Genomic DNA, 24,561 nt, shown 5'->3' on the forward strand with positions numbered 1-24,561 from the left:
ACACACACAGTACTCTATCTGTACAATATTAATGCTAGTATTCATCTGTACAAGCTATTTACAATGAAGATCACGATAGGTGGATTTACAGGAACCTGAGCAGCGAGGGGGGTGTTAGTTCAGCACAGCAGACACAAGCCAAGCAACACAACTACAAGGACAGGTGTAGTCTACATGTGTATTCTACAGGTGTAGTCTACAGGTGTAGTCTACATGTGTATTGTTGTACAGGTGTAGTCTACAGATGAATTACACAGGTGTAGTCTACAGGTTAGGGACACAAGTGTAGTCTAAAGGTGTATTACATAGGTGTAGTCTACAGCTGAAGTCTACAGATGTATTCTACAGGTGTACTTCACAGGTATAGTCTACAGGTGTATTCTACAAGTGTAGTCTAACGGTGTATTCTACAGGTGTAGTCTCCAGGTGTAGGCTACAGGTGTAATCTACGGGTGAAGTCTACAGCTGTAGTACACAGGTGTAGTACAAAGGTGTAATCTACAGGTGTGGTCCATAGGTGTAGTCTACAGGAGTCATCCACATTTGTAATCTACAGGTGTAGTCTGCAGGGGTAGTCTACAGGTGTAGTTCACAGGTGTGTGTGTTCAGAGTGCTCAGAGCCTTGCAGCATTGGAGCGGAGCGTCGACAGAAGGCGTGTCTTGACTCCCCCCGCACAGTGGCCAGGTATATTCGATTGTTTGTGTATCTCCAACATGGTGTTCCAATACCACGCTGAGGTCTGGACTCTTGGTGTTGAGGTAGGCAGCGGAAACAGAGGGGTGTTCTTATGAGGGCCAGGTGAGTTTTACTGCCTTTTATAGAGAAGTCTCAATGGAACACAACCTGTCACACACCCAGGGCCTTCTGGATCTGTATACAATTTGCAAAATAAAACAATAATAATGGTTTGCGTCAGCAAGTTTTCCACCCATCCACCCCTCCCTCCCCGCCCTCCCGTTACGTGTACAAACACACAAACTGTACATGGAAAATATCCGGTGTGTCAACCACAACTCCATATTCAATAATACATTAGATAAAACACCATTCAAATAAACATGTGCAGCATTTCTCTCAAAGAAATAAGTAATCAACCAATAAATTAAATTAAATAACAATCATTTCTTCTGGTCCGGTTTAACTCAAAACTGTTTGTCAGTTGGTTGGTTTGAACTTTTACTTTGAAATGCTAGGCCCCTTATAAAATCCCTACCAAGGCAGCAGCAGTTAGTATGCATCAGCGGCCCCTGGTGGCTAAACAAGAAAATAAATGTCTTTGCCTTTTTTTGGAATGGTCCACCTGTTTCATCATGAAAATACACAGAAGTGAAAGAAAACAGAAAAAATGGACGGAGAGGAGGAGAAGGCAAGGAGGACAAGGAGGAAGAAGAAGAGGAGGGGGGAGGAGGAGGAGGGAGAAAGAGGAGGAGGAGCCTGTGTTTAGATTGAACATCGTAGCAGTGTATAGTCTGGTGGATGTGGGGCGGGGCCTAAGCCTTGTAGCAGTTGCTCTGCGTGGTGAGGGCCAGCTGGCCGTTGGGCGCCACCTCACTGGCTTCGTCCTCCAGGAGCCCCGACACGTCGGCGTTTGGCAGGCTGTCGTGGTAGCTGCTGAAGCTGATGTTGTCCTCCTTCAGCTCGATGGTCCAGAACGGCGCATTGAGCTTGCGGTTCTGATACTCCCGGTATGCGTACACCCCGCCCACGAAGCCCAACAGCACCAGTACCACCAGGATGATGACGGCCAGGATGATGACGTTGAACTGGGTCCAAGACACGTCGCTAGGCGCCGTAGTGTTGTCGCTGGGCCACGCCCCTAGAGTACTGGCCACCGTCTGGGTGGACGCGGCCGGCGTGCCCGGGCTGGTGGTGATGGTGGTGTTGTTGTTGCTGTGGGAGGAGGCGGTGGTGGAGGGGTCGGCGAGGGTCGTAGCGGGCGAAGTCATGATGGGAGGGAGCGTGGTGAGAGGCGGGGGGGTGGTCCCGGGATCGGACGCGGCCCGCACGTCTGAGGGAACGAAACAGCAAGTTTAGCATGTGATCAGTACGATGAAGCAGCTGTGATCCTCCTCCGTACCTTCAGTACGTGTGTGTGTACGTACCTGGTGCTCGGGTACAGTTCTGTGCCTGGGCGTTCCCGCTGAAGCCCGTTGCGCACAACTGGCACTTATCGCCGGTCGTCACGGGGGAGCAGCCCAAGCAGCGGCCTGTGTCCGGATCGCACATCTGGGGAGGACCGCTGGGGTCTGCATTGCCATGGCACTCACAGGGAAGACACGCCCCCTCCGAGCGGAAGAATCGCGGGGTGCAGGTAAGGCAGCGTGGCCCAGTGTAGCCGGGCAGGCACGCGTCACATACAGCTTGGCCTGCCGAGTCTGGGGGAGAGCGAACGAGAGACGTTAGGAACCCATGAGGAACCACCTAAGTCAGAAGGGATCTTCACATAGGATGGTCAGCTTTTATAACAAGACAAGGGGCTATGTGTGTTTGTGTGATATGTAATGACCAACACTCAACCACTAGGTGGCTCTAGATCATAGCATTCAGACTCAAGATGTAACACACCTATTTATATTGATATGGTAAATATTTTATATTTAATATGGCAATCTAAAAAAATTTCCTAGGCGACACCTACACCCGATTAGTAACTGGGTCTAAGTTGTAAATTATTAAGTAGAATCGTAGATGCTCAATAGACTTTTCTATTAACAATAGACAATTTTATATATATATATATATATATATAAATATATATTAGACATGTATATGATCTAATCAAAGTTTGTATCAGTAGACTGTATCAGTACATTGTTTCCGTAGACTGTATCAGTAGACTGTATATAATCAGTAGACTGTATCATAAGACTCTATCAGTAGACTGTATATAATTAGCAGACAGTATCAGTAGACTGTATCAGAAGACTACATTAGTAGAATGTATATAATCAGTAGACAGTATCAGTAGACTATCAGAAGACTGTATTAGTAGACTGTATATAATCAGTAGACAGTATCAGTAGACTGTATAAGAAGACAGTATAAGTAGACAGTGTCAGTAGACAGTATCAGTAGACAGTATCAGTAGACTGTATCAGAAGACTGTATCAGTAGACTGTATCACAAGACTGTATCAGTTGGCTGTATATAATCAGTAGACAATATTAGTAGACTGTAACAAAAAGAGTGTATCAGTAGACTGTATATAACCAGTAGACAGTATCAGTAGACTGTATCAGAAGACTGTATCAGTAGACTGCATATAATCAGTAGACAGTATCAGTAGACTGTATCAGAAGACTCTCAGTAGACTGTATATAAACAGTATCAGTAGACTGTATCAGTAGATTGTATATAATCAGTAGACCGTATCAGTAGACTGTATCATAACAGAAGACTGTATCAGTAGACTGTATATAATCAGTAAACAGTATCAGTAGACTGTATCAGAACAGAACAGAAGACTGTATCAGTAGATTGTATATAATCAGTAGACCGTATCAGTAGACTGTATCATAACAGAAGACTGTATCAGTAGACTGTATATAATCAGTAAACAGTATCAGTAGACTGTATCAGAACAGAACAGAAGACTGTATCAGTAGATTGTATATAATCAGTAGACCGTATCAGTAGACTGTATCATAACAGAAGACTGTATCAGTAGACTGTATATAATCAGTAGACAGTATCAGTAGACTGTATCAGAACAGAACAGAAGACTGTATCAGTAGATTGTATATAATCAGTAGACCGTATCAGTAGACTGTATCAGAAGACTGTATCAGTAGTCTGTATCAGTAGTCTGTCTCAGCAGATGGGGTCTGACCTGCGTGGCAGCGGCCCGTGGTGGAGGTTTTGGAGCAGGGGCAGGGCGAGCAGGACTGGCCCAGCTCCGCGGTGCTGCTCGGCCGATAGAAGTTGGGCTGACATTCCTCACAGTTGTCCCCCTGGGTGTTGTTCATGCAGTTCAGACACACACCTAGAGAGAGGGAGACCAGGGTTTAATCTATGTATAGAGATAGGGCAAGGGAATCTAAAGTGTTGGAACAGTTGATGCATACGTCAGAAGTGGAGTAGCTAGAGTAATAAATGCAACAGTAGAGCCATATAAACTAGAAAACAACATTAGTACAATATGCATTTTTATGAGTTTGTGCTCTGCTTGAAGTAGTATTCATAATTTAATCCTTATTCCATTAATGTTGGGCCCCTTTAACACATTTTGACAGACCTCTTTGATACCCAACCTAATTGTCTACCTACTAAGACATATTTGTACACTAAATTGTTGCATAATATGGTGTGCGGGCAATCCTCAGAGCAGCAGAACTTTCTTTGGGCAAAGAGACTCAGATGCAAGAAAAACAACAACCGATTAACCACAAACATGAATAACAACGACAAACGTCTTTTTAACGAAAAACAATAAAGCAACAAAATAAAAAGTAGGGTTAGGCTCCAAGTCCAACCCAGAGCATGTTGGGCAGCAGAGCGGCCCTGGAATATTAAAGATGAACTGAACTGAAATTTGAAGTTTAGTTGATATAACAGATGTATTGTCTGCCTCCTCATTGGTACAATAACAAAAAATGGCTGAACTTACTAAAAGGGATTAAATTGTACGGTGAAAGTGTTACCGGGCGCCGCCATGTTGGATTTCAACAATCAGCTACCTCACTGGCATGGTAACCTACTCCTACTCTGAGGCTCTAGCAGCCATAGCAGGTAATGAGTCAGGCTCTGAGGCTCGCTGAAATGGCTACGGAAAAGCAAACAACCAGGTCTACAGGAGGATCATCTTATTGCATTGCCCCTGGCTGCAGAAATGAATTATATAGGGCCAAGGCAGCTGGGGTAATCATACATTTCCACAGGCTACCTTTGAATAGGAAACCAGACCTTAATACATGGCTGGCAGCCTTAAAACTGACTAACCCTCCGATAGCCCCTGTCATGTCCATCTCCACAAGCTAGCACTCCGATCATAAAGTGTATAAACTCTTACTCTGACGATATCACAGATCTATCTTTCCAAGCTGCTAATTAAACCACGGCAGGTCTGTAAACAGAGGTTCAACAAATGTCCCTTTCTACTCCTGATGTTCGCCGACTAGCCGATTGCTGATGCAGAGGGAGTTAAAGTCGAAGAAGTAGTTTCATAGTAAGATGTATCTGTGCAATATCCATCTGTGCAATATCCAGCAACATCCACCAGAAAGTAAACCTCCAACATCCACCTTAAAGGTCCCATGACATGCTATTTTATGTATTCTTTAATATAGGTATTAGTGGGCAACTAACACAGTATTCAAAGACGTTCCCGAAATTCAGCCGTGGTGCAGAGTTACAGCCACTCCGAGCCAGTCGCACATTGAGCTTCCCCCAAATGCGCTGTTTTGGTGTCTGTAGCTATAATGCAAATGAGGAGGAGCGAGGCGGGTCAAGGAGGAGGGTGGGGGTGTGGCCCTGAGCAGCTTGCAGCCACGGAACCATGCGCTCTGTTTACAGTGGATGTATCGCAATGGCGAGGCGCACACAGCCTTTAGCCGTGTTCTGTAAATATTCTAGAACACACGGGAGTCCTGGAGCTCTATATCTAAATATTATCATATAGCCTACATAGATATTTATATCATATAATATATATTATAACGGCCAAAAGCTGTGTGAGCCGATATTATGAATTTCAAACGACCGCGTTGGGTTCTCCGACGTTCCTGGTTCTTCAACGTCCTCATCAATGTGAAGTAGACTGAACCGCGACAAGGAGGAGAAAGGGATCGTTGCCGGGCAGCGCTTAGGCACCTCTGCCTCCGGCGGTGGTCCCTCAGCGGGTCTCAAGCTGGAGACATTCGCCGCCAACAATCCCTTTCTCCTCCATGTCGTGGTTCATGTTCTTGAGGGAGTCAAAGCCAAAGTTCCTTCCCCCCAATTCATTCTCAACCTTGGCTGAGATAGATAACCCCCAATACGAGTCTCGTTGTAGAAATACCAGAGACGAGAGTCAGACAGAACGGTTATCCAAATAACAAGGAAGTGTACAACACTTGCGTTACAGTCCTGGAGCTCTATATCTAAATAATATCATATAATACATAGAAATCTATATCATTTAATACATATTATCACGGCCAAAAGCTGTGTGCGCCTCCAGACGATATAATGAATCACAAACGACTTTGTCGGGTTCTGCGACGTCTCTGGTTCTTTCACATCAACCTGAAGTCGACTGAACCGCACGCTGCCTGCTGCCGGCTGCCCGCTGCCGGGCGATGGTGCCTCGCGGCAACCGGCGGCATGACGCAGTTCATGTACTTCAGCCAGTCAAAGCCAAAGTCCCTTTCCCACAATTCCTTCTCAACCATGGCTGAGATAACCCCCAATACGAGTCTCGTTGTAGAAAGACCAGAGACGAGAGTCCGACGTGTTATGCGCCATAACGCCAAAAGCAGAACGGTTATCCAAATAATAAGGAAGTGTACAACACTTGCGTTACAGTCCTGGAGCTCTATATCTAAATAATATCATATAATACATAGAAATCTATATCATTTAATACATATTATCACGGCCAAAAGCTGTGTGCGCCTCCAGACGATATTTGAATCACAAACGACTTTGTCGGGTTCTGCGACGTCTCTGGTTCTTCCACTTTCACATCAACCTGAAATCGACTGAACCGGGCGCTGCCTGCTGCCGGCTGCCCGCTGCCGGGCGATGGTGCCTCGCGGCAACCGGCGGCATGTCGCAGTTCATGTACTTCAGCCAGTCAAAGCCAAAGTTCCTTTCCCCCAATTCCTTCTCAACCATGGCTCAGATAACCCCCACAACAGTCTCGTTGTGGAAATACAAGACACGCCAAAGAACCGACAAGAAACACTTGCGTTAAAGTGTGTGTACACACACACACACACACACACACACACACACACACACACACACACACACACACACACACACACACACACACACACACACACACACACACACACACACACACACACACACACACACACACACACAGCGCTCGCACGGTCGAGTCTCATTGGCGGGCCAACGTCTCTGGGCGGGCCAGGCAGAGTAAGGGGAGGAGCTGAGATTCCTGATGACGTCATGAATACAGACATTCCAAATCAGCGCACTTGAGCCTCCGTTTTTTCAAAGGCGAGCAGAACAGCTAGTGCTCGTTTTACACCAAACGCAAGTTTTAGCCATTGGGGGACCATAGGCTGGCTAGGGGAACTCATATTTATGTTAGAAAACCTCATAAAGTGAGATTTTCATGTCATGGGACCTTTAAGTAAACGTGACACTCGTGAATCCGCCTCGCATCTATGCTCATCCGCGGGTGCATCTCCTAAAGTGCATCTAACATGTCTTTCAGGTCCCGTCCCCCCGGAGACGATTTTTTTCGTGGAACCATGTCTTTAATAACCATGTTATTAGGCAGATAATAAACCATGTAATTTCTTTGATAGGTCCATGGTCGAGAGAGGGTTGACACATACAGATACCTTGGGACAACATCGATCACAAACTCAACTTCAAAACAAATACTGATATCATCCACTCCAAGTGCCAGCAACGTCTCTTTTTCCTTCGCAAACTCCGCAAACTCCAGGTCCACCAATCCGTTCTCACAGCATTCTACAGATGTTTCATTGAATCCATAATCACCTTTAACATCACCTCCTGGTTCGGAGCACTGTCCAAAATCCAAAGGAACCCACTAAACAGAATCAACAAACTGAGCAGCAAAATAATTGGACAACAGCAGGAATCCCTCATCAATATATACAACAAAAGGACTAAGCAGAAATCAACACAAATCACCCTTGACATCACACACACTCTACACAGCCAGTATTCCCTCTTACCCTCAGGCCGCAGATACAGAGCCCCTACAGTAAGGACAAACAGAGCCCTGTCAAGTTTTGTCCCGGCATCCATAAGACTCTTGAATGGTTTAACCCCTCCTTGAACTGTATCCTCTTGTTTTAATACCTGGAATCGTTTTAAATTATTTATTTATTTATCCTCCACTATGGAGGTAATAATACTATTTATTTATTTATTAGGCTTAGGCAAAGATTTTTATTTTTATTTTCTGCAGGGCTGATGGTGTATGTTTGCGAGTATGTGCGTGTTTTTCTTTTGTTTATTGTATGTACTGTTGGGTATGGACACACCCTGCTGCTCCTCCACATCTGAAGTTCCTAATGGAAAAATAAAGTAATTTGAATTGAATTGAATTGATGGTCCCAGGGTGGTTTCAAATAAAACCGGACCTATGCGGTTTCGTGTTAGGATTCGTGTGGACGCCTGAAGCGGCGTTGAGTTACAGTTTTTTTTTTGTATCATTTGTGTAGCTTTAAATACAGCCCCTTGGTCAATTTAATTACTAACTGTACATTAAAAAGTATTTCTACTCAATCTAAAAGGTTAAACAACTACTATCTCCTCCTCAACTTGAATGTTTTTATACAGCGCGCAGGCTTGATGCTCTCCACTTTTTTTTGTGGAGAACCAGCGCCTTCAATATGTAGGTACTACAGCGTTTGTACAGCTTGTTGCGTTTCCGCAATGAGTCCGTCTTAACGGAGATATTCCTGAAACGCATCAAAGGAAAACGGAGGGGGAAAGGTCGTTTTTGCTATTTATGGGGCGCTCCAGTGTCTCCGCTCGGACGTCCCTTAGAGAGCATGGCCACTTCCAAAACCTCTCTCTCGCCGCACAGCATCCGAAATGCCCTAGGCATGGTTATGCAACCTAATCCCACCATTAGATGGTCAAGGTTGAGCGGGACCTCTCGGCAGCAGCACCCATACGCTCAATAGTCACACCCACAATATCCGAAGGTGGAGCTGGAGCCTGAAATTGATCCCTCTCCACCGGGTGGCAGTCGGACACTACAGGCATGTCCCTCACAGGCTCAAACGCGTAACCAGCCATATTAAAATCACTATTTTCCGCCGTGGAGTGTAGAAGACGTTCACGTGTCTGCAGCAACGACCTAGTCCTACCATGCCAGTGACGTCATCGGCGCTCTAATACAAAAAGACGCATTTTCTTTTGTTGCTAAAAAAAAGTTATATATTGATTTTTTATTTATTTTTTCATGTCATTTTTTTTAATAATGGTCATAACTAACACGTTATCGATGTTGATTATTTCAGTTCAGTTAATCTTTAACTAGTACTAACTACTACTGTTTGTTTTCACCATTGACAGCCTCTAAGGAGGCCCAGACAAATAATCACCAGTATTTACAGTAGGCTGATAGATTTCAGATAGTAGACTAAACCCAGTCGCCCCCATTCTCACAAAAAAAGAAAAGAAAGAGAAAAACTATTTTATACATGTTTCCACAAGTTTAAGCAGCCTGTGAATGTGGGCTCTGGCCACCAGGGGGGGCAGGGCCTCTGTTTGTCTACTGTTCACCCTCTCTAATTACATAAAGAGTTGATGTTGAAGACTGTGTGAAGTATGTGCTTCATTAAATATTCATCATGCATGAGGTACATCAGGGAAGTAGGACATGTGTTTGCGTTCTAGCTTGTGTAATGTAGTGTGTGCTTCCAGAAGTCTTATGTAATGTTTACGCCATAACCACTGAACTACCTCTAAAATAGTCATCCTGAGAATCTTTATTAATATACAAATATTTACTCTTTTTTATTAATGTAAAGTGTATTTGAGCATTTAGAACAGTGGCATAAATACATGTATTATTATAATTAATAACTGTTTTCTTTACATGCCCCGGGTTAGAGAAGGTGCCCTACAGTAACATGTAATCTGTTGTCATTTGGACTGTGAAGTTCCAGAAGGTTATTAAAGTAAATCATTGGCGAATATAGAAAAAACTTAAAAAGACTCGTCATAGCAATGTCAGCTAATAAAGGTTTTGTTGCCGTTATTTTGACCAATGAGATGCATTGCTGCAGCCTTGGGTGGGGCTGAGACCTTACATCCTAAGATTATACGCAGCAGTTTGTCATCTGGTACTGTAGATTCAGGACATTTCTGTGAATTTATAGGGTTTGTATTTAAGATCAGCTCACTCCATATCAGTTGGAGCTCAGTACAGAGCCTTGGTTTAAGTATAATCTCGACATAACTGACTCAACGTCAAACTTTTCACCAATAAGAACCGGAACTGGAACTGTAATTTTCAGAGATGTGGAAAGAAAGAGAGAGAATGTATATATATTAGGGCTGTAACGATACACCAACTCACGATTCAGTTTGTATCAAGGTTTTTGACCCACGGTTCGATACATCCCAAGATTTTTTTAAATTTAAAATGCAGTTTATTTAAACAACACTTATATTACAATTAACTTAATGTAACATTTGGGAACAAATCATTTGGAACACATTGATCAGAAAGAATACTATTAAAGTATAACAAAATGAACAAGAAATGTGCATTTCGCCGGCACAACGCGAAACACGTGTTCAAAGCGCTACCGTGAACCTGTGGATATGAAGGTTTTGATTGTGGGAGGTTCGGTGTGGGAGTTATATCCCCAAACGCGTTTTCAGAACATTCCTTTGGCCAATTAGGAGATAAACAATTTCCTCGTTTATGGCGGCCCCTAATGGCGATATTTTGTAGAAGATATACAATTTCCTCGTTTATTGCGCCCCCTAATTGCGAAATTTTCCGAAATTTTTATCGAACGACATTAAGGGTAGCACCGACAATGGTGTTAAATTTGGACTCGATCCGATGTGTGTTTTTGGGGATTTTTGATTTTCCAAGTGTAACGTAGCTAGTAAACAAATATTCAAAACGCTACCGTTTCATCATCGACGGTCGAGTCAAAATAGTTTTTGACGATTTATTTTCGTGTGTGTCTGAAGAAGTTGTGTGCAAAGTTTGGTGTCGATGGGTCAAAAAAAATGTGGGAGGAGTAGGAAAAGGCAGTTTAGCGGTTTTCGCGATTTTGCGTAAAAAATTATAGACGCAAATGGGCGTGGCCTATGCCAAAAGATCTGTGTGTCTAACGTTTTGGACTGTGGGAGGTTCGGTGTGGGAGTTATAACCCCAAACGCGTATTCCTTGGTATAGCGCCACCTAGGGACCAGCGTGTCTGGATTTTGTTATCTGAGTAGCGGTGCCGGACCTGGATCTAGTCATGCAATTGGCGTGTGTGCACCATTTACGGTTTGGGCTGTGGTCCCTAGTTTGGTAGCACTAACCAGCGTTCCCACTAGGAAAATCGGTGCTGGTCAAAGTGACTTGCATAGGTTTCGTTTTCGGTGAAATATCCTATTATCGCTTCATATTAGGCTATAACAATGACATAATCTGGCCGTATAGGATGCAACATGTTTAATAGCCTTTCAAAACTTTCAAATAGATGGGAAAAAACCCCAACGTCCGATTCGCAATAACGAGGCATAGTGTTACAAATAGCGTATGTGTGTGCGCGAGAATGGCAGTGTGTGTGTGTGTGTGTGTGTGTCTGTGAGTGACTTCAACGGGTGAGTTGGCGAGTGAGGAGAGCGAGGGGTAGCGTGTGTGTGTGTGTAGTGAAGAAACAAACGAGTCCGGTAGAATAAAGTACCCAGCCTGTCAATAATGGGTGGTCGCTTCATTCCGACCTATAAGCAGACCAACTGCCGGTCAAAGCACACAAAACACGAGAGACAGGGATCAAACAGGCTATTTTCGCGCGCTTGGCCCACTCTGGATAAATGTCGTTCATATCGCATATGAGGACTTTGCAGGCTGTGGAGAAATGCCGAGGAGCACTGTCATCCCAGCGAGGGCATCTCGTCGCAGACTTACGGCATCGATAAGAGGAGCGATGTCTGTTTTGACAGATTATTAGCAAATTTCAATCTGACAATTTGACCGGAGATACAATTTTGTCTGACATTTAATTTTTCTATTACCAGACAATGGAAACCCTGGCGCTAACAGCTCATATCATGTGGCTGGATCTGGACTCAAGGATAATGGGAGTTAGAAAGAGCGTGTCGCGCTTCTGCCTTCTCACACCGCGAGACAGGAGACAGGAGACAGAAGTGAGAAGTGAGAAGTGAGAAGTGAGAAGTGAGAAGTGAGAGAGAGAGAGAGAGCGAGAGCGAGAGACAAGATTTGCTGCAGCACGATATAGACGGATACACTTGAGGAGCGGATCTGGTTGGGGGCCCAGGTCTTACCGGACTGCGGGTGGCAGTAGTTGGTGTGGTTGTTGCACCGGCAGGGTTGACACCCGGTGCTGCTGAAGTGGAAGAATTCAGGGTGGCAGTCGTCACACTTGGGCCCGTCCACGCCCCTCTTACACACACACGTCCCTGAGCTGAAAGAGAGCGAGAGAGAGAGAGAGAGAAGAAAAAAGTTCAAACAAAATGTGTACCTAGTGAACATAGAACATTACACAGAACACTTGTGAATATAATAATAAGCTATACTACCAAACACTCACTCACACTCAACCACACACAGCCTGTCTGGCACAAGGAGTAGTGCGGTCTACAGCAGAACAAGAGAGGGTCCACAAGTAGTAGTGTGGTCTGCAGCAGAACATGAGGGGGTCCACAAGGAGTAGTGTGGTCTGCAGCAGAACAAGAGGGGGTCCACAGGGAGTAGTGTGGTCTACAGCAGAACAAGAGGGGGTCCACAGGGAGTAGTGTGGTCTACAGCAGAACAAGGGGGCTTAGTGTACGGGGCTAATGTGGGCCTGTGAATCCCTTTGAGACTGGAGCTGTAGGGTCTTTATTGCAGCACTATGGGTACAGCTCACTACCTTAATACAAGAAGAGACTCTGAGTTTTACGTAACTCTGTAGTTTTGGCAGTAGGCTTAAAATATCTCAGCTGATGAAGCTTTCAAGAATGTTCTGTGCTGCCTCGATACAATGACCCTCAGCTCTACGGCGGCCCACAGAGGACATTTCAACAGTTTGACCTCCACACACACATTCACTCTACGCATTCAAATGAGATGGATCACCCACTGAGGCTAAAGGATAGAAGGATAAAACTAGTTCAGGGTTCTACAGCATCAGTAAGGGTGCTCAAGGCAAAGAGGACAAAACTAGTTCAGGGTACAACAGAATTAATAATGATGCTAAAATTATAGCAGGAATACTAGTTCAGCGTACTAGAATATTAATTATGATGCCAAATCATAACAGTATAATACTAGTTCAAGGTACTACAGTATTGATAATTATGGTAAATCATAACAGTATAATACAAGTTCAGGGTCATACACCATTAATAATTATGGTAAATCATAACAGTATAATACTAGTTCAGGGTCCTACAGTATTAATAATGATGCTAAATGCTAATAGTTCAATGTACTCTGTGATTGGCTGTGGGCCCATGAACACAATGACCTAAATACAACCAATGAGGAGCAACGCCAGGTTGCTCAGCACACAAAGATCTGACTTCACAACCACTGCACTTCATGATGATGAGCAGTGGCCCGGGAGGGGGAGGGGCCTGAGAGAGACCGGGTGGGGGAGGGATCTGAGAGATACCTGGGAGGGGGAGGGGCCTGAGAGAGACCCGGGAGAGGGAGGGGCCAGAGAGAGACCGGGAGAGGGAGGGGCCTGAGAGATACCCGGGAGGGTGAGGGACCTGAGAGAGACCTGGGAGAGGGAGGGGCCTGAGAGATACCGGGGAGGGGCCTGAGAGAGACCCGGGAGAGGCAGGGGCCTGAGAGAAACTGGGAGAGGGAGGGGCCTGAGAGAGACCCGGGAGGGGAAGGGGCCCGAGAGAGACCCGGGAGAGGGCGGGGGCGGGGCCAGGTCAACAAAAAAACATAAACTTGTTGACACACATACATACACAGACAAATACACATACAAACAGACACATACCATCAGACATATATATAGACAGATTGAATGATTGCCCTACAAAAAGGATCACACATTTTGAAAACAAAATCATATTTACATTATCAAGTCACTCATTGAACGAATATAAGCAATAGGGCTTCCAGAAACAGGAACCGGATAACAATGAATTATTGACGTGGCACGTGGCAGAAGGGGTGAGGGGGGAGGGGTTGTTGTTGTGTGGGTTGTCGACACGCTCCAGCGGCGCTTCAGCGGCAGCTTTCTCTGCTAGCGCCACACAGCACTAACTGGGTCAGTGTTACATTGGCGACAACAAGGATTAACCCCCTCCCACGGCGGCTGCTGCCACGGCCACGGCCATACGCTGCTCAGTATGCTTAAGAGACCAACGCCAGAGGGCACAGACTGAACCTCCTATCCAGCTCCTCCTCCTTCTCCTTCTCCTCCTCTCCACTCCCTCCACCCTCCTCCTCCCCACCTTCTCCTCCTCTCTACCTCCTCTCCACAGTGACCTCCTCTCTACGTCCTACTCCTCTCCACAGTGACCTCCTCTTTACATCCTCCACTCTCCGCAGTGACCACCTCTCTACCTCCTCCTCTCTCAACAGAGACAGAATAGAAACACAATGTTATTCAGTATTCAATAGAAGAAGAGATAGAATAGAAACAGTTTAATTAAGACTCTAGATAAAAAACATTCCTCTGCATAGCAGGTCGAGTTACATTTCTCTGTGTGTGGACAAACCCTAAACAGTTTAGCAACAAATAAACATGAGAGCTGTTGGTTCACACACACACACACACACACACACACACACACACACACACACACACACACACACACACACACACACACACACACACACACACACACACACACACACACACACACACACACACACACACACACACACACACACACACACACACAATATAAAACAAACAGGTGCTAAACAGGAGGGTGTAGGTGTTTCGGGATAGCTAGCTAATGCCGGTTGCTCGGCTGATGGCAAAACCATAACAAAACTAAAAACTAAACGTCAGTTCCCTACAACAGGTCTCTGCAACCAGTGTCAAATAATTTATAACAGCATATTAACTAACCATAACTACCCAAATATAAAACCTAATGCATGTCTTCTGTTAGAATGTAATGTAATGAATGTAACTAGTGAAACTAGTTCAATATGAAATATCTTGGGGTGCCCGGTGGTTCACCGAGTAGAGGTCCAGTCCTTACCACAGCGACCCGGGTTTGATTCCTGCCCGTGGGCCTTTGCTGCATGTCTTCCCCTCTCTCTCGCATAGCTTCCTGTTTAACTCTACAATAAAAAGGGTAACATCTTAAAAAAGAAAAAAAATCTCTTATGGTTTCTTCAAAGGCGTAGCCTGGTAGGGATCGTTGTATTCGGTCTGTTGATCATTGTCTCTCATTCTGAAACTTCCAAACCATCCCTGTATGTATTGTGCTCAGACCCACGCCCTTACTGTATGTATTGTGTTCAGACCCAAGCCCTTACTGTTATGTACTGTGCTCAGACCCAAGCCCTTACTGTATGTTTTGTGTTCCGACCCACGCCCTTACTGTATGTATTGTGTTCAGTCATTTTGATCGGTGCGTTGTCTATGTTGTAGACGAGAAAGTACCAGACACTACCTCCTTTTGCCTGCTCCTGGACTACTCTCCTGACGGTGACCTGGCTCTACTTTCTTTGTTCGGTTTTTGCCCTTTTTGTCATCAGTGGCCTTGTGCCCTTTGTGTTTTTGCATTTCCTCAGAGTAGCGACTGTATTGACTTAAATGTTTGAATGTTGTATTATTTTCTATCTTATATTCATTTAAATCCCATTGTAAGGGATTATTATTAGATTGTCAAAAAAGGCGGCATATAAATGCAATTTGTTATAATCATTATTATTATTGTCAGTATTATCATTAAAGTCGCAATGTGTACGATTCAGCCAGTTAGTAGCCAGGAGACTTTCAGAATAAAAAAAAGCAATAACAGAGTTCGGTCAACTCTAACTCGCTGTGCAACTGTGTGACGCATACTAGCGTAGCTTGGCTGGCTGGGCTTTGGGAATGTCAATAGTAAGATTCTTGTAAACAAAGAGAGAGGTAGGGCCATCATTTTAATTTGTAGCATATATCGGTTATAGGATGGGATTGAATGCGTTTTTGCAGCATTCAATTTGTGTTCATAGTCATTTGATGTAAGCCTTGGAGAATATTTTGTTAAATTGTTGGTTTCTTTCTTTTAATTCTGTATTCTGCCTGGGAAACCCAGGTATCCTCTCTGGGTGATAAAGTACATCTAAACTTTCCTACTAGCTTTATTTATTAAATATCAAATGGCTTAAATATCAAATGGATCATTATTAATAATCATGATGGTAGTGCTAGAAATTCGATGATGAATGGTGGTGATGGTATGAGTCCAGCTGTGGAGGAGAGGAAACATCTGGGCCGGGAATCAATATTTTATCGGTCCCCGCCTCACTGGCTCGATAAGGCGCAGTGAAAAATGCATGAGCACCTCAACAGACTGACCCAAATCAATTTTGGATTACGTCTGGGTCAAATTCAGAACTGTAGATCTACTGTATATATATATATATATATACTGTATATATCTCAGGATACTCTAGTGGCTAGAGAGTTAGCCCTGCCTGCTCCTTAATGGCATGTCTGTGTACTGTCTAACCCCTACCTGCTCCTTAATGACCTATCTGTGTACTGTCTAACCCCTACCTGCTCCTTAATGACCTATCTGTGTACTGTCTAACCCCTACCTGCTCCTTAATGACATGTCTCTGTACTGTCTACTCTAACCCCTACCTGCTCCTAATGACCTGTCTGTGTACTGTCTAACCCCTACCTGCGCCTTAATGACCTGTCTGTGTACAGGGCAGCTCCTTAATGACCTGTTTCTTTATTAACTGTCTAACCTCTACCTGCTCTATGTTTACAAGAATCACTGTCCAACCTCTACCTGCTACTTAATGACCTGTTGCTGTACTGTGTAACCCCTATCTGCTCCTTAATGACTTGTCTCTGTACTGTGTAACCCCTATCTGCTCCTTAATGACCTGTCTCTCTACTGTCTAACTTGTACCTGCTCCCTAATGACCTGTCACACACACACACACACACACACACACACACACACACACACACACACACACACACACACACACACACACACACACACACACACACACACACACACACACACACACACAGACACACACACAGACACACACAACCTGACTGGGGACTACATTGGTAACTATATAGTCCCCCTAACTATATGGTGCCACCAATATAGTGGTGGCACATGGTGAATAAAGTGGAAAAGTGAATCACCAGATTAGGCTTGCTGACAGGCTCAATAAAAATCCTGATTGGCCGAGGAGACATTTGCTGCTTCTCTTCATCCAGTCAGATTAGAGAGATAATTGCCCAACGAGATTAAGTGCTTTTCAGCAGAATCTGCTCGAAGCGCCATCCCTATGTTGGTAACCATAGTGACAAAACCTCCCCCCCCCCAGCCGAGGACTTAGAGGAGATACTCCCCAAATCCTGAGGGCCCTTGCGAAGGAGCCCGGACAAAGATTCTCCTACCAGGGACGGTAGGAGGGTGACAGGTGCTGAAGGGACAGATGCATTTGATGTCATCTTAAACAAGTAAAACTAAAGGGAAGTCAGGTTAAGTTGCAAAAAACATAGCAGATTAGTAAGGATGTGTTCATCCACTACAACAAAGACAATCCGGTTTAACTACACACGAGTCTGACAAGTGTTTAGAGGAATAGCTGACATTTCCAAAAGAAGGCTATGGTGAATGTCATCTAATTGCTGTGTGTGAAGATGATGATGATGATGAAGGTGATGACGATAGACTGAGGAGACTCTACCGGGCTCCTCCCACTAACAGGTCTAGCAGGTCATTACTGCAGATCCAGACGGCCCTAAACGCACCCCTTGCAGTAGTATTATAGTATTATTATTATCATAGTATTATATAATATGATATGCTATTATAGGAGCCATGAAGAACCAGAGAGGTAGAAGAAAAGAGAGAGCGAGAGCGAGAGACCTTGTGCTTAGACAGTCCGAGGGGGGATAGCATTACTACTTCTAGTGTGTGTGTGTGTGTGTGTGTGTGTGTGTGTGTGTGTGTGTGTGTGTGTGTGTGTGTGTGTGTGTGTGTGTGTGTGTGTGTGTGTGTGTGTGTGTGTGTGTGTGTGTGTGTTTATGGTTCCGTGTCCCCTGCTGTCCCTGCCATGACCCCCCCACCCTCCAAGCCCACTTGGAAAGTCACCTACTCCCTCTGTCTCTCCGTGATTGGTCCACATAGGAGTAAGACTCGCCCACATTCCAGTGGCTAGATGGTGTTTACTGCAGAATGACACATTGCTGCACATCAACGCACACCCCACCGCTAAGCACGCACGTAAAAACTACCTCTATTTTTACCCCATTGCAGTCAGTCAGTCAGTCAGTCAGTCAGTCAGTCAGTCAGTCAGTCTGTCTGTCTGTCGATTTCTGTCTTTCTTCATGTCTGCCTGTCTGTCTGCCGATTTCTGTCTTTCTTCATGTCTGCCTGTCTCTCTGTCTGTCTGTCTTCATGTCTCTCTGTATGTCTGTCTGCCAATCTGTCTGTCTATATGTCTGCCTGTCTCTCTGTCTCTTTGTCGGACGATCTGCCTCTCTCTCCGTCTGTCTGGCTGTCTGCCTGTCTCTCCGTCTATCTATCTGTCTGTTTCTCCAGCTGTCTGTCTGTCTGTCTGTTTGCCAATCTCTCTGTCTGTCTGCCGATCTCAACGTCTGTCTATCTGCCTGTCTGCCTGTCTCTCTGTCTTGTCGGTCTGTCTAAGAAAATAACGGAATAAAGAGAAAACGATTTCCGGCAAATAGTTAAAAATTGGTAAAACTTCACAACATCATGAAGCAAAACATGATTCATAACAGACTATCAAACTGTAGTGACATCACAGAAACATCACATTGAGTTTTCATTAGCTCTTCCAATTGTATAATAATATTATCAGTCTTAATTATTATTTTAATGTTATAGTCATTACTAATGTTAGAATATTAATGTTATAGTCTTTACTAATGTTATGATAGTTTACATAATAGTAGTCTTTACTAATGTTTTTTTCATATTATAGTCTTTAGCTATGTTATTATTGTATAGTCTTTACTAGTGTTCTAATCTTAGTCTTAACTAATGTTATAATATTAGACTTTGCTGATGTTATGATGTTATGATGTTATAATGTTATAATGTTATTGTCTTTGCAAAGTTTATGAATGAAACCTTAAAGGAGACATATTATGGTGTTTCCCAACAAGTAAACATAGTATTTGAGTTCCAGAAAACATGTTTTTGAAGCTGTTTGCTGGAAATAGCTTTTAGGAAAAAAACGTTGACGGTGGCGGTAGCTTGGCGGCAGTTTGGCAGCTCATCTCCGGGACTACAATCCCTTTCTCCTCAATGTCTCCTCCTCCGGACTGGCAGCTCCGGCGGGGGGAGCTCGGCGGAAGTCCGGCAGAGAAAGGGCTTGTACTCCCAGAGCTGAGCTGCCGGGCTGCCATCCGAGTTCCCCCCGCCGGAGCTGCTCGTCCGCTGGTCCACAAAATCTTAGCTATGCTCTGATTGGAGAGGAGTTGGGAAGTGGGAGGTAATATACTACTGTGCCCCCTTCTTACGTAGGAGGGGGCGCCGAAACTGACTCGCTCGTTTGATAACTTTAGGCGGGGTACTTTCAGAATTGCATATCTCACTCAAAAAATCATGTACTGACTTTTTTCGAAGTTTGTATGCGTGTAGGAGCACCAGAGACCCAACAACACCCAAAATCCCAGGTAAAGTCCCAGGTTGTTTTCATAATATGTCCCCTTTAACCTAGTGCAACAACGCTGTTTCAAATACTTTGTAAGTCTCTTCACACCAGGGGGACCCAAAATACAATATCTGTGTGTATATGGGACTCAACCCATAGATACTGATCTGTGTATGTTGTTGGGGGATCCAGCTCCAACCGGATGGAAACCCATTTTGGGTCACTTTACCAGAGGCTTGCTTTAGGTAAAGGTGTCTGCAGAGTAAATTACCCAGTAACCAGGTGACCCAGTAACCCAGCCAGGAAGCACCTCACCTGTCACAAAGGGGGTCCACAGCCCCGTAGGAGTCGCACTGGCAGGGCAGGCAGCCGCCGGTGCTGTTGGTGAAGTGTCCGTCCTCACAGTCATCACACTGCGGCCCGCTGTGGCCAGACACGCAGGAGCACCGGCCGGTCCGGACGTCACACTCCTCTGGGTCCAGGATGCCCTCGCCACCGGTGCTGCAGTTACACGCCACCTCTGATGCACACGCACACACACAGACACAGGGATAAGGGACTGTACGATGCCGTACGGGCAAAGCATGTCTGATCATATCTTGAAGAATTGATATAATTGGAACCAGAATATGTTGTGGATCCAATGATGATGATTGTGTGACCCTATTTATTTTGATGCTTTCTAGAAGTACACGCTGATACACAGGCTATTTAGAGGTGCCCTTACTGGGTCACATGGCAATGATGACACAGGTTTACAGCGCAGTGATGATGTCAGTGTTAAATGCATGTAATTATTAACAGTATTGTTGGATTTTTAATGGTGTGATGTTATATTAACATTACTGTTAATGTTGCAATGCTATTATTAAAAATGCCCTGTATTGTTTAGGTTGTAATGTTATTATCAACCATGTTCTTGTATTGAGGTTATGTTATTATTAACAGTAATTATATATTGCTAATGTAGTCATGTTATACTATTAACCATATTGAAATATTGCTTATGTTGTCATGACATTATTAACAGTTTTTTTTGTTTAGGTAAGGTCACAATATCCGTCCATGAAGTAGCTCACCTCATATCACAACATTAAGTGTATACCGTTATATTCCAACAGATGTATGGTGAATGTATGTTGTAGATGAGCGGTTGGCAGTCGGCGTGTAGGTGGATGGTGAGCGGAGGTGAGGGGGTGAAGGACTGCACACCATCTATTATTCATTACACAGTCAGAGTGGGCGAGTTGTTGGGTGGAGCAGAGTGTGGTGTGCAGTCAGGAGGACTACCCCTTCTCTCCACCCCGCTTCCACCCCACGGAGGAGTGACGAGACAGCAGGAAAACCAAGATGGATTGACAGGGTGGAATTGACAGGCAGGCTAATGGTGTCATGTGATTCATTCACACAAATCTTCTCACAAGTTCACAACCAATATTTCATTCATGAACACATCCTCTAACGTTCACCCAACTGTGTAACTGCCTTGTGTTCTTCAGTGGAAATCAAAATGTGTGTATTGTAATAACGGTGTTAATTAGTACAGTAGGCGTCAGAGGGCTGTGTATGTGGCATGTCAGGTTAATCTCATAAAGCTCATTCTTTCTGAAACCAACCCAGCTCATTCCATATTGAGCACCGTGCTGATTTATGGTCAATAACATCAATAGCCTGTGATCCATGTAAGACAGACAGTGTAATCAGTTGTTTAACCAGAACCTTTGGACAAAACTGTGAACAACAGGATTCTCCTCCCATAGATAATTGCGGCTAGAGCCTAGAGAGACTGGGACCCAAGACTATCTCCTAGAACCTAGTGAGACCTAGACAACACAGTTTAATCTAGACGGTGTATTTTATTGACCATATAGAGACAATGCTTCCCTGTAACAGAGGGTTTTCAATCCCTTTTCAAATCTCCATTTGAAAGCAGTTGCAAGAGGGCGATACAACAGATGTTTTCTGTTTGACGTTGACAAGAGATGTAGGTAACCCATTTTGAAACCACCTCCATAGGTGGTTACGCTACATTCAATCTAGTCTGAAAGAATCTCTGGCGGAAGCGTTGTGTGTGAAGTCATGTGTTTTGCCAGTACTCCAGTCATCAACCAATAGAAAGCAAGACACCATCTAATGCAAATGTTTGATTCCCATCCCTAACAACCAGATTATTAACCATGATTTGAAACATCCATTCCAAACAATGTTAACTGATACACCAGAGTTACCACAACTCAGAACCATTCTCGACGATAATGCAGAGCAGGATGTGGTACAAATTTGAAACCTGCAGCGCGTGTGCATATCAGGCAGGGGTCTCTTGTAAAGAGTCAAATTCCCCCTGCTGCTCACCCAGTCCTTACACGAGGACAGAGATTTATGTCTCTCTCTTGCTTCCAATTCAAATTCAAAGGGATTTGTTTTCATTGATAAGTACATCTACACTCTCCCTCTCCCTCTCATATGGAAATGACCAGACGCCATTCTTAAATCACTCCGGTCGGCTGTCTGGCAGCCACCAGACCGGTCTGTGTGCTGAGCCGCAGAACCTGTCCTGAGTGGTTGACGTCAGGTGGCGTGCTGTCGTCTGGTATGTGATGACACGTCCCCGGCTCCCATACCTCAGGCTGGCCTCCATGTCAGCCCCATGGCTGACTCCAGATCTCATGATGTGGGGAGGGGTATAAACACACCTGGGTTCACCTCCGGGACGAACCCTGTGACCAACCCCCCTGAGTTGTGGTATCACCTGGGAGGGGGGGGGGGGGACCTCCTATTGCCTTCAGGTGAGGAGGTGAATGTTATTGTAGGTGTGTAGCGGTGAGCAGAACAAAAGGACCCAGCCCTGATCTCTGCAGGGGGGATGGGGGACACACATCTAAACAAACATGGCTTGCTAACTAGCTCCCTCTCACTCTTCTTCCACTCCTGAGGACGAGGAGTGAGATGGAGCTAGTCAGCAAGCCATGTACACATACACACACACACACACACACACACACACACACACACACACACACACACACACACACACACACACACACACACACACACACACACACACACACACACACACACACACACACACACACACACACACACACAGCCTAACAGGATCTGAGGGTTGTGTGTGGGAGAGAGGGAGAGGGGGGGGGGGGAAGTGAAAGAGACAGAGAGGGAGAGGGGTTTTGCCTGCATGGCCATTTTGTTTAGATGCGTTCCTCTTATTGTCAAAATGATGCTATTAAACCCTCCGGCCGGTACTCAGCAGGTGCTCGTGACTCTCCCTTCCTTATAAAAAGCGCTGCCTGTCGCAACACAAAAGGATTAGCATATTCCATTCTGAGGTTGGATACAGAGCAGCACGCAGCTCTCCCCCGGCGCCCCTTCTCCCACATCCACTATGGCTACTAAGCTGTAACGACAATATCTCGACTGTGTGCCAATATATGCTCGGAGACGGGTGTGGTGTAAAGACCCACGGAGCGGCGGGGACTGTGGTCTGCATGACGCGGAGCTGTCAGGGCAGGGAGATTTGGGGCCATTGTTGCGATCTGCTCATTGGGTCACTCTCTGCGTCAAAACCCGCGGCTCGTCTCTTCCACACGTCGTCTCTCAGATGTGTTGTTGTGAGGATTGGTTGTGTTGTGTAAACGTCCACCACGGCCCCATGTAGGCCTATACGTATGTATGAACTGAATGGCTCGTCATTTGACAGTAATACACTCACCCTGGCCCTGGTCCTTTGAAGGAACAGACGTGTCGATGTGATCCGTTGACCACGCATCGTTCGCAGTGCGCTGGGGGATCATAGAGACCATCTGCAGCATCTTCTCCGGAGAAAACACGGATGTCTGAGCGTCGGTGGACCTCCTGGCGGCTCCTGGTCTCCGTCTCCAGTCCGACTCCGAGCTGGAGACATGTTGTGAGAAAGGCTCGGTGCCCGGCCGCCTGGCCGGGGTTGTGCTGCCGCCGATGTCCTGTGCGCTTAAAGGGGGGCCCGGCGCACGGATGAGTCTTTTTAGAGCCCGCAGGACACCCCAGTCCTCCGGTAGCTGGTGGAGAGAGGTGCCGGGGAGCACCTCGGTCACTGAGGCCGAGCGGAGCCTCCTGGAAAGCGGCGACGCAGAGTCGTAGGAGGCGCTGCGGGGCGCCGCGTCGGTAAAGCCGATAGATCCATACAGAATAAACAGTAACACCCCGGATATGAACATCATTATGGTGGTTCAGCTCTCCATGTAAGCCCTGATATCGGCCAGTCTCAGACTGCCCTTCGTGGACCTGCTGCGGGTGTTCTTCACCATGGATGTCCTGGTGGCTGATGGGTGCCCTATGAACCAGACGCGACTCAACAACCTACCTTAGTGGGCCATCTGACCTCCGCCAATTGGAGTCCGTATGCTGGTCTGTGGGCGTTCCCTAACCGTAACCCTGCTCTCTCATTGGAGAAATCTACTGTCTATATTACGATTGATCATTGCAAGTATTTTCCATCTTCCAGAAAATTATAAATAAATTGTTTTTATTTTTGACAACAACGTATATTAAACTTTCGTTTCTAAAAACGCTTACCACATGATGCGTGTATAGGCTGTATACAAACAATGGAGTTCACCTGACGCATAGGCAGATTTAATGTTGTAATTGTATAATATATGTAGACCTACGTCATAGTGGAATTATAGATACTTTAATAACATTTTCCTGACTGTATTAGTGTAGTACTCAATTGGTAGGCGTCACTGTTTATTCCTATTCTTTTTTTATTATAACCTGTTATTACCTTTTATATTGGTACTTTAATGTATGTGTAATGCCGTTGCGAATGTATTTGACTTCATGGATGAATAAAGTATCCATCTCATGTTATTTT

General features: G+C 45.2%; 1 protein-coding gene across 1 annotated transcript; it reads right to left on the minus strand.

Moving 5' to 3' along the window:
* Positions 1 to 800: 800 nt before the first annotated feature.
* Positions 801 to 24,062, minus strand: si:ch211-158d24.2 (multiple epidermal growth factor-like domains protein 9). Its single transcript, XM_060065903.1, has 6 exons — positions 23,419 to 24,062; positions 20,004 to 20,208; positions 12,182 to 12,321; positions 3,831 to 3,983; positions 2,104 to 2,376; positions 801 to 2,009 (listed from the first exon to the last, which is right to left on the minus strand). Exons 1-6 carry the CDS (start codon positions 23,903 to 23,905, stop codon positions 1,492 to 1,494), a joined length of 1,776 nt encoding a protein of 591 aa, XP_059921886.1. The 5' UTR covers positions 23,906 to 24,062; the 3' UTR covers positions 801 to 1,491.
* Between the last annotated feature and the right edge of the window lie 499 nt (positions 24,063 to 24,561).

The sequence above is a fragment of the Gadus macrocephalus genome, chromosome 11 (assembly GCF_031168955.1).
Source record: "Gadus macrocephalus chromosome 11, ASM3116895v1".
Lineage (NCBI taxonomy): Eukaryota > Metazoa > Chordata > Actinopteri > Gadiformes > Gadidae > Gadus > Gadus macrocephalus.

Excerpts from the sequence above, each read along its gene's own strand:
- si:ch211-158d24.2 (XM_060065903.1), bottom strand. The coding sequence starts at position 23,905 with ATGATGTTCATATCCGGGGTGTTACTGTTTATTCTGTATGGATCTATC. Across the intron at positions 3,984-12,181 it reads CTACTGCCACCCGCAGTCCG|GTGTGTGTCTGAACTGCATG; the intron begins GTAAGACCTGGG and ends CCCTCTCTCTAG. Across the intron at positions 2,010-2,103 it reads GAACTGTACCCGAGCACCAG|ACGTGCGGGCCGCGTCCGAT; the intron begins GTACGTACACAC and ends TCGTTCCCTCAG.